Source organism: Megascapheus bottae, chromosome 12 (genome assembly GCF_031878675.1).
Source record: "Megascapheus bottae isolate mThoBot1 chromosome 12, mThoBot2.hap1, whole genome shotgun sequence".
Classification (NCBI taxonomy): Eukaryota; Metazoa; Chordata; class Mammalia; order Rodentia; family Geomyidae; genus Megascapheus; species Megascapheus bottae.
Genome location: NC_143520.1, coordinates 54,814,600 through 54,824,657, shown reverse-complemented (window position 1 = coordinate 54,824,657; position 10,058 = coordinate 54,814,600). Strand labels below are relative to the sequence as shown.

The window sequence follows — 10,058 nt, the reverse complement described above, 5'->3', positions numbered from 1 at the left end:
TGTCACAGGCAACCCACTCTGCTAACAAGGGCACATCATCACAGCCCATCAAGCCCATGTACATCCCAAAACCACCAGAGAGGGGCTAAGGTTTGAACAGACCTAGTCTCTACTATTGAGTTACATCTCAGTTGAAGATCTTGAAATAAGGCTTAAAAGTTCATTTGCAAAAGATTTATTATATTTCACAATACAAATATCCATCTAATGCTTCAGTTTATAATAGACTCAGCAACTCAATTATAACAGAAAATGAAAGTGGATGCCCAAGTCCTCGGCTTCCTGTCAGGACCTTGCAACCCCTGTACTGAACGGAATGAAGGTTTGGTTTTTGTGGTCCCGGGAGGAAGCTTCTCAGCCCTCATGGAGGAGGCACTGCAAGAGGACAGAGGGCAGCAGGAGAAGGCTCAGCATTCCATGTGCTCTTGGTCCACTGGCATATGAAGTGAGAAAGTCTTTTAGGTCTGAAAAGAAATACAACGGACAAAGAGAATGTAAGGAGTACACTATTGCAGGTTTGGTATCAAGGAATAAAATAGAAATGTTCATACTCTTTCTCATAAAGGCTCTCTTCTGCCTTGGCCTCTTCAATGGACACTGCTCCCTATTAAAGACTGGGAGGCTGGAGGCCAGGGTCTGAGTGTCATGACTTCCTGGGCAGAAATCTTTCAGAGTTGCCCAAGGAGCAGCGAGGAATCCTGGGGAGACCAGCTCAGGGAAGCTGTGTCTGCCAGTCTTTGTTTACCTTTAGTGTTTCTTTTCAGGGTTAAGAGAATAATAGAACATTTGCTACGATATAAAAAGCCATGGGTCCAATCCCCAGTGCTGCAAAATTCAAAACAAGTCCTTTCTCTACAGCTAGAAACCACTAGACTCTGGAGAGAATGGTAGTATTGTTTTTAAAGGCTGGGTACTGGTAGCTCATGCCTGTGATCCCAGCTACTTAGAAGGCTGATATCTCAGGATCACAGTTCAAAGCCAGCCATTGGCAGAAAAGTCCATGATATTCTCCTTGTTTTTTGTAGAGTCTTTTTTGCTGTTTTTAGGTCCAAGTCTAGGACTCAGACTTGGTACCTGATATTTTCACTCATTGGCTAGCATGCTACCAACTGAGCCATGCCTCAAACCCTGAAAAGTCCATGATGCTCTTATCTCCAATTAACCAGCAAAAAGCTGGAACTGGAAATATCTCAAGTGGCAGACCAATACCCCTGAGCAAAAAAGCCAAATGAGAACTCATGGTCATAAGTTCAAGTCCCAGCACAAACACAACACACACACAACACACACACACACACACACACACACACACACACACCTAAAACTAAAAAGCAAAACAAAAAGAAAGCTAACAAAGAAATGGCCCTTCTTCCTTTTATATTTAACTAGCGAGCAAAATAAGGCATGATTCTGTTTCCTATGTACAAACCCTAAGTCCTAAGTGGCTGTTTTAGCCACCTCTATGACTTTGGCTAGACTGAGTCAGCCAGCAGCTCTGAAGTCATTCTTTGAGCTTAGAAGAAAGTATTTAAGTTTCCACTATACATTCATTTCAAAAATTCAAAAAGGTGCTTTGAATATTTAAACTAATATTTACTGAGCTTTTTCTGTGTTTCTGGTGATTGTGAGCTTGAACTTAGGGCCTGGGCACTGTCCCTAAGCCTCTTTGTACCCAAGGCTAGCACTCTACCACTTGAGCCATAGCACCACTTCTAGTTTCTAAGTAGTAAATTGGAGATAAGAGTCTCACAGGGACTTTTTTGCCCAGGTTGGCTTTGAATCATGATCCTCAGATCTCATCCTCCTGAATTATTAGGCATAAACCACTTACTTTTTTTATATCTATAAAATTAATGATTTTATAGCCTACCTTTATTTTGTGTTGCACGAAAGGAAACTGTGTCACTGATGCTGACTTACTATTGAACACTGGGAATATTATATTTATCTATATGAAAGAGTCCTTGTTACTTTTGACATAGTAGAGATCGTTGTCACATCTATTAGCCTTGAACATACATGTGAAAAGATATGCAACCATACAGATACAAATACCTCAGAGCTTGGTAGTACTGAGGTAGGTTATGTCTAGGGTAAGGTTGTTAAAACCAACCCCTTTCCTTAGTCAGTACCCTAGGAGACACTCATCAGTTCTGTCTCCTCCCTAGGACTTCCCACAGTCACTCCTCTTTGGAGGTATTTAGTGATCAGTCTGCTGTTAGACTTTCCTAGGGATAGAAAAGCTTTGGGTTGATTTTAATCAAACGGAGGCACCTGGGGACCGGGAGTTTGGCCTACTGGTAGAGTGCTTGCCTAGCATGCACAAAGACCCGGGTTCAATTCCTTGGTACCACATACATAGAAAAAAGCTGGAAGTGGTGCTGAGGCTCAAGTCGTAGAGCTCTAGCCTTGAGAAAGTCCAAGGACAGTGCTCAGGCCCTGAGCTCAAGCAAAAAAAAATTTATCAAATGGAGGCACCTGTGCAATAGAACCCCTTGCCTCCTTAGCCCGGCCATTGATTCCCAAACCCCTACTTAAGATTCACACATACTCATTACATTCATCTATGTATTTAAAAGTAAGTGAGGACAGCAACCCTGTACATGTATATATCCCTTGCAAAACTCTGCCAAGCCATGATCCTCAGTTTCCCTAAGAACAGCCCTCTACCATTAGCATGAACTCCTCCCAATCTCCCCAAATCCTAGAAAACTAACATTCTGACCATGTATTGGTCTTGAGTCATTTAGCTAGAGCTAGCTTTTTCCTTTAATGGTAGTACTTTCTCTTTCTCTCTATTAGACTCTTCGCTTTGCCACTTTGCTTTTGCGAATGTGTCTTCATCCTAATCTTTCTTGAAGACACCAGGAAACTGAGATCTTTATCTTAGCAACTACCTACCATTAACAATAGGGGCCATTTTTGTGGTATCCCCAGAAGCCCCCAGTCTGGGTCCTGAGTCTAGCACTCAGGTGTTTGTATGCCTGTTGGTCAGTTGCTTTTGTTCTAGAAATACTCTTTCAAAACCTGAGTTTGTAGCTGTGAGCTAAAGCTTGACTTTCTTTTCCTTGTGGATGTGCCAGTCCTGGGGTTTGAACAGTTCAAGGGTAGTGCCCTACCATTTGAGCACAGTTCCACTTTTGGTGGGTTCATCCAGGATCTCAGCCTCTGGAATAGTTAGGATTATAAGTATGAGCCATGGGAACCACGCTAGAAAATTTTTATTACTGGACTTAAAACTACAGTCAGAACAAGGAAAGTCTTGAACTCAGGGCCTGGGTACTCTCCCTGAGCTTCGTGCTCAAGGCTAGTGCTCTACTACATTGGGCCACAGCTCCATTTCTGGCTTTTTTAGGGGGGGGGGATAGTTAATTGGTGATAAGAGTCTCACAGACTTTCCTGCCTGAGCTGGCTTTCAAATACAATCCTCAGATGTCAGCCTCCTGAGTAGCTAGGATTACAGATGTGAACCACTGGTACCTGGCTTATTTTTTGTTTGTATATATAGTTCCTATGGCCTTGGATTTAAAGCATGGCTAACTATTCAATGTTGTAATATTCTAAATAACATCATCAAAAGTATCTTCATTCTACTGGCACATACTTGGAATCCTAGCGACTGATGAAGCTGAGATCTGGAAGACTGAGGTTTGAAGCCAGTTGGAACAGAAATTCCATGAAACCACCTCTAAAATAACCAGCAAAAACTAGACTAGAAGAGTGACTCAAAGCTGGGCGTGGTGGCTCATACCTATAATCCTAGCTACTCAGGAAGCTGAGATCTGAGGATGGAGGTTCAAAGCCAGCCAGGCACTAAAGACCATGAGACTCTTATCTCCAATTAACCAATAGAAAACCAGAAGTGGTGCTGTGGCTCATGGGGTAGGATGGTAGTCTTGAGCTGAAGAGCTCAGAGACATCACCCAGGTCCAGAGTTCAAGTCCTATGACCGAACCCCCAAACAAACAAACAAACAAAAAATAAACTGTGGCTCAATTAATAAGGAGGTAGGTGAATGAGTAAGCTGAGTAATATAGAGACCCTGAATCCCAAGTTCATTATAACAAACCAACAACAAATTTCATTATTCCCATATTGAAAATTATTCTTCCATGAAAGGCTTAATGGTCTATTTACTAACTGTAGGAATTCATCTTTCTGAATCTGAGTTTCCTCAAACATAAAAAAGTACAAAGCAGGGCTGGGAATATGGTCTAGTAGTAGAGTGCTTGCCTAGCATGTACAAAGCCCTGGGTTCAATTCCTCAGTACCACATTCACAGAATTAAAAAAAAAAAAAAGCAAGTGGTTCAAGTAATAGAGCTCTAGTGTTGAGAATGCCCAAAGACAGTACTCAGGCCTTGAGTTCAAGCCCCAGGACTGGCAAAACAATAAAAATAAAAATAAATAAGTAAAAAATGCCAGTTCCAGAGGCTGTCATGAAGATTAGATGTGATCATGGCTAAAATGTTCCTGAAATAGACTATAACACACAGTATGGCCAACATTCTCACATTGTCATTGCAATAGCATGATCACAAGTCAATGATATTACTGTCCTTTATGTATCCTGCCAATTACTCTGTTTCTGCTATTCCCCCCCCCCCCCTTTTTCTTTTTTCCTCTCTGAAAGAGCATTGTTTCATCTAGCTTTAATAAGCAGGATCGACATTTTTGGAAGCTGTTGTCAGTGACACAAAGACAACAGTCTCAGCTTCTGCTGGTATGAAATAGTGACCAGTTGTCTTGGACCTCTGTTCCTGGCTGGCCTGACAGGGGGTCTAAGATGACTCTGGCAAGTTCCTGCTCCACGTTTCCATTCGGGAAAGTGGGCAGTCTCAGGTGATTTCCTCCACCCAAAATTTATGGCCTCTAATCCCTTGGACATAGTAGGAACACGGGGTGAATCGGAAGCATAATCCCAGCAGATGGAGAAGCCCTAGGAGAGAGACAGCTTTAGGATATCATGGTCTACAATGGAGGAAGGGTGAAGCAAGGAAAGGATAGGGAGGGATAAATAAAATCCGGAGGGGAAGGGAGGCTGTTCATGTGAGTTGAGAGCTGGGCCTTCATTAGAGTCTTTCCAATGCTGAACTTATCTGGGACAGAAGAGGAGGGGTGAGAAGATGGGTTGGGAGCTAAGCATTCATTGAGTGTACCCCTCCATTAATGGCCTTATCAAGAACAAGAACAAAAGGTCCGCAGGGAGTGGGGCTGAGCTGCCTTCCCCAGCTACCTTGGCCAGGCTGCCTGAGGACTATGGGGTGGCAAGCGGGGTGAAATGAGAGCTGTGTCCCTCTACTGGAGAGGGAGGGGCATTGGATAGGGGGAGGGGGAGAGGAAAGGGCCTCTGGATTCGGTGTTCGCTGGACGCATGGCATAGCCCATCCACCCAGCCATGAGGCGGGAGCCCAGAGGAGAGGCCCTGGCTCACTGCGCGTGCCTGCTCCAGCTGGGCAGCTCTGCTGAGGAGCAGAGGCCAGTGGGCGCCCTTCCTTGGACTGGAATGGATCTTTTACATCCGGACATTGCAGGGATTCTTTCCTGCCCCAGGTCCCGATCCGAGCTGAGGTGGCTCTCAGGTTCAACTCTGCTTCCAACTTGTCAGCACTAAAACAATCCCACTTTATGCAGTGAAGACTGCATAAAGACATGGGAAGTCACATATCCAGATCCAAGAAAATCTGGATAGGAGGAGGAGAAAAAAAAATCAACTTCCAAACAATCAGATAATCATTCACTATGGGATTCACAACGAATATGACTTCCTCCTCAGTGATGAGTGGATCGTTGGTTCATTTGACTGTCGTTGGCCCGGGAGCAAAAGGTGGACCTCTGTGCCAGATCAACCGCAGCAAAGGCGCGCAAGAGCAGAAGCAGAAGGCGCGGAGCTCTTACCACAGCGGCCCAGCGTCTGGCGAGGGAGGCAGTGTAGGACCGCAAAGATGCAGCGGCACAGGCGGCAGCCTCGGAAGGTCCAGGCTCCGTGCACCAGGGCCCCGCAGTCGCTGAGCAGGAGGGGATCAGAGTCAGTGCCGAGGTCCGTGCGCCCCCCCCCCCTCCTTCACCCCGCGCCCCGCTCCCCAGCCCGGACCTCACCCGATCCCGACCCGACCCGCACGTCCCCAGCGCCCACCTTCGCCTCTGGTCGTGCTCGCAGTAGCGCCCCGTGAAATAGGCGGGGCACACGCAGAAACTGCCCAGCACGCAGGTGCCGCCATTCCGGCAGCAGCGCAGTCTTGGGGACACACCTGTGGAGTGACCCTGGTGTCAGCTCCAGGCCCCACCCAGGGAGGCAAACACACCAGCTGCCTGCTGGGTGTGTTTGCTCGGGGGGTAACCGTGCTTGTTAATTGAGGGACTGAACACAAACTACCAGGAATGCAAGACGCGTCCTCCCCCGCCCCCCAGTTCGGAGACACCAAGCAAGTGGGGCGCTCTCGCCCCTTCCTTTCATGTGCTAAAGACAGGCACTGATGATTAAAGACAGGCCTCCCAGGCCAGACCACCCACGGGTGTGATGCTGCCAAGACACCCTTCATCCTTCACACCCCCCCCCCAGCCTCCCAGGGGCTCGGGGGACTCCAAACTCGGGGCCCGGAGCCCGAGTGTCTGAGATAAGCCAAGCCAGGGCGCGCTATTATCTTGGTTTGGGACATTTGTTTTTAGACGTCTAATGACCTGTAAGGAAATGTGTCGTTTTTGCAATGAAATAGTGACACGTTTAAGAATCAACCCCTCCCTAGGAAACATTCTTTACTTTCCAGCGGCTCACGACTGGAACATGCAGGGGCGTTCCCCTTTGGTTCTCCTGTGAGCCGTAATTTATCCAACTTGGAGTCTCCAGATCTGTATTCCGGAGGACCTTGACCACCGCCCTTACAAAGTTTATCTGGTAACGCGGAGACTTACGCCCTCCTAAGATTCTGGAGAACAGAGGAGCGTCCCGAGGCGTCCAGCCCTCCTCTGACCCATTCTCCTTCCTGAAATTACTCAGAGTCCAGTTGAGGGTTGCTGGCTGAAGCCTTGGGCCTGCGATGTCGCCGACTTCTTTACTGCTTTGGCGCGTCTCACTTTGATAACCTTTTAAAAACGTGGAAAATATGAACCAAATACTGAGCCACGGGTACGCTATGCAACTAAAACTGAGACTTTAAATATAAAGCGCTTACTGTTTCCCAAATTGATGATCTGCAATGCCAAACTGATGATGAACAAAAGCCTAGAATATTTAAAGAAAATGATTGACACTGAAGATGCAAAAAATATAAGCAGAAATGCACACATGTAAAAATGACATGCAAATGGTAACCCTTCTGTACCGCACAAGAACAATGAAGCTATATTTTTAAATGGCATGCAATTTTTATACACACATATATAAAATATTTAAAATAAAAACTCAATCATTTTGTAGATGTTTAAGAATTCATTTACTTTACTGTTATTATAAAGGTGATGCACAGAGGGATTACAACTGCACGAGGTAGGCAATGAGAATGTTTCCTTTCATACAGTGTCTTCTGTTCCCTCACTCTCTCCCAGTCCCTCTGAATTGCAGATTTTGATCAATAGATTGTAAAGATTTTTGAGATGCACAGTGCATACTCCCCTTTCATGGGCTGAAAGTGTAATGCACGCATTGTATTTTTATCTTGAGAATCTTAGCCCCCACCCTCATCTTGACTCTAAGATATTGATGACATCTGGTCTTACCTGGCACTGGGTCTCCAGATCATTTTCCCACTGATACTTCTGGTTGGTAAGAAAAGTTCTTTCTCTCACTCACACACTGAAGATCAATTTCCATGGAAGCTGAATCTAAGCAGTCTTTATTTTGGAGGTAGCTTTGCTCTAGACCCTGAAGTAACTGCACTATGACACAGGATAGATAGGTTTGGAAGACACTGCCATTCTCTTCCCTTTGCCTGGACCAGAAAACACAGCGCTAAGATAAGACCTTTGAGCACTGATGAAGAAGCCCATTGGCAAGGGCCTGCTGTGACACAGAGCCCAGACTGGGGAGGGGTTTGGGACAAGGGGTAACTCCCTGCCTAGCAGTATTTACAGTGCTCACAGCCTCATGGGTGGCTAATCACTGATGTAAAACTTTGGTGACCAAGATGACAAAGCCTTTGGAGTTGAAAAACAACTACAAAAGTATTGAAATGCCGGCAGTAACAAAAATGGGTTCATAACAAAGTAGGTCTTTTCTGTTGCTTACTGTTTGTACTAAGAGATGGTGATAGGCCAGATAGAGCGAGGAAGCTGCTATATCAACCCGCAGCCTGGGCTCAAGCATGATGGTGAGTGTGCTCACTGCTCTCACATGAAGTCTTTGTGCCCATTTACCACTGCACCCTCTGGAAGAGCTGCCTTTCTTTTCCCATGTAAAAGGTGAGGATACTGAGGCTTTGGGTGGTTAAGACCTTGACCAGGAAGATGTTTGAAGAACATGAGGCGTGCATAAAGCCCAAAGGCAGAACCAGCCATGCAGGGGAGGCTGTGTGCAGCAAAACTGCTTCTGTGAGCAGCCTGAATCCAATAAGAGAGACTAGGCAGGCGGCATCCTCTTTCTGCAATTTTCAGTTGCTCCTAATCTCCTTATGGACTGGGCCCTTTCATCAGCATACTCAGCATTGCAAATGGTTCTGTGACTTGAATATAAAAACTGATTTCCAAAGGGGGGGGTGGACAAATTTTTAAAAAAAAGAAAAGAAAAGAAAAACAAAACTGATCTCTAAAAATAGTATGCTTCCTTCAAAGCTGAAAGTCTTTGATACAGACATAATTGCTGCTTTTAAATGCCAGTACTGCGGCCTGATCTCAGGGCCTATGTGTTGTCCCTGAGCATTTTTGCTCAAGGCTTTCTCATAATATTAAGGACTATTTAAAATCTAACCTCCTTTTTCATTAAAGCCTTCAAAATAGCTGGGTGCTGCTATAGATTCATGCTTATAGCCCTAGCTACTCAAAAGGCTGAGTTCAGAGGGTCCCAGTTTGAAGCTAGCTAGCTCAGGTACAAAAACCTGTGAACCTCTTATCATCAATTAATCACCAAAAAGCTAGAAGTTGAGCTGTGGCTCAAATGGTAGAGTACTAGACTGCAGTGGAAAAAAAAAATCTCAGGGATTTCACCCAAGCCCTGAGTTCAAGCCTCAGGATTGGCATGCACACACACAGAATGTCTTCACAGAAGACATTCCAAACATGCAAAAGCTGGCTAACACAAGCTCACCAATTAACTATCATGCCCATCTTTCCAGTCTAATCATATGATTATTTCCAATCTAATAATCTAGTCCTTTATTTTCTTGGTGTAGGAAAAAGCAAGTCCTAGAAAAATGTGATATTTCATCTATCAGATAAAATTTTTTATTTGTTTTGTTTTCTGGTACAGGAGACTCATCTCAGGGTCTTACTCTTTTTAGGCAAACTACACTCTCAGTGCTCAGGTGAGATTTTGACCATCTGTACTTTACTAGAGAAAGTTGAAGGGAAAAGGAACAACAATGTCTTGCCTATAAAGATAGGATTAAGGCTGGGAGTTTAGCCTAGTGGTAGAGTGCATGCCTAGCATGCACGAAGACCTGAGTTCGATTCCCTAGTACCACATACATAGAAAAAAGCCAGACATGGTGCTGTGGCTCAAGTGGTAGAGCTCTCTCTAGCCTTGAGAAAGTCCAAGGACAGAGCTCAGGCCTGAGTTTAATGCCCAGGACTGGCAAAAAAAAAAAAAAGTATGAAAAGAAGAGGTCAGTCAATCTGGCTACTCCAGAGACTAAGATCTGAGGACCATGGTTTGAAGCTAGCCCTAGCTAAGCAATTTCCATGAGACTCTTTTATCTCCGATTAACCACTCAAAACCAGAAGTGGCTCTGTAGCTCAAAGTGGTAGAATGCTGGAGCAGAAGAACTCAGGGACAGAAAAAAAAAAAAAGGAAAAGGAAAGACAAAAAAAGATAGGATTAAGAGGAAAGAAATAGCCCATCCTTGGCTGTTTGCTTCAGTTAGTAGAGGAGTAGAGGAGTGAGAAGCAGAGGCATCAACAAACTTTTTC

The 10,058-nt window shown here is 45.0% G+C and overlaps 1 protein-coding gene across 1 annotated transcript; it reads right to left on the bottom strand.

The window, feature by feature from the left end:
- Positions 1 to 226: 226 nt before the first annotated feature.
- LOC150056558 (cryptic protein-like) lies at positions 227 to 7,738 on the bottom strand. Its single transcript, XM_090342491.1, has 6 exons — positions 7,716 to 7,738; positions 7,172 to 7,221; positions 6,912 to 7,082; positions 6,136 to 6,250; positions 5,898 to 6,007; positions 227 to 464 (listed from the first exon to the last, which is right to left on the bottom strand). Exons 1-6 carry the CDS (start codon positions 7,736 to 7,738, stop codon positions 355 to 357), a joined length of 579 nt encoding a protein of 192 aa, XP_090198617.1. The 3' UTR covers positions 227 to 354.
- Between the last annotated feature and the right edge of the window lie 2,320 nt (positions 7,739 to 10,058).

Bases quoted from the DNA above. Each gene is read 5' to 3' on its own strand.
- LOC150056558 (XM_090342491.1), bottom strand. From the start codon at position 7,738: ATGATCTGGAGACCCAGTGCCAG. The intron at 6,251-6,911 runs GTAAGTCTCCGC...GTCACTCCACAG, and splicing joins CTCCAGAATCTTAGGAGGGC to GTGTGTCCCCAAGACTGCGC. The intron at 6,008-6,135 runs GTGGGCGCTGGG...CCTCCTGCTCAG, and splicing joins GAGCACGACCAGAGGCGAAG to CGACTGCGGGGCCCTGGTGC.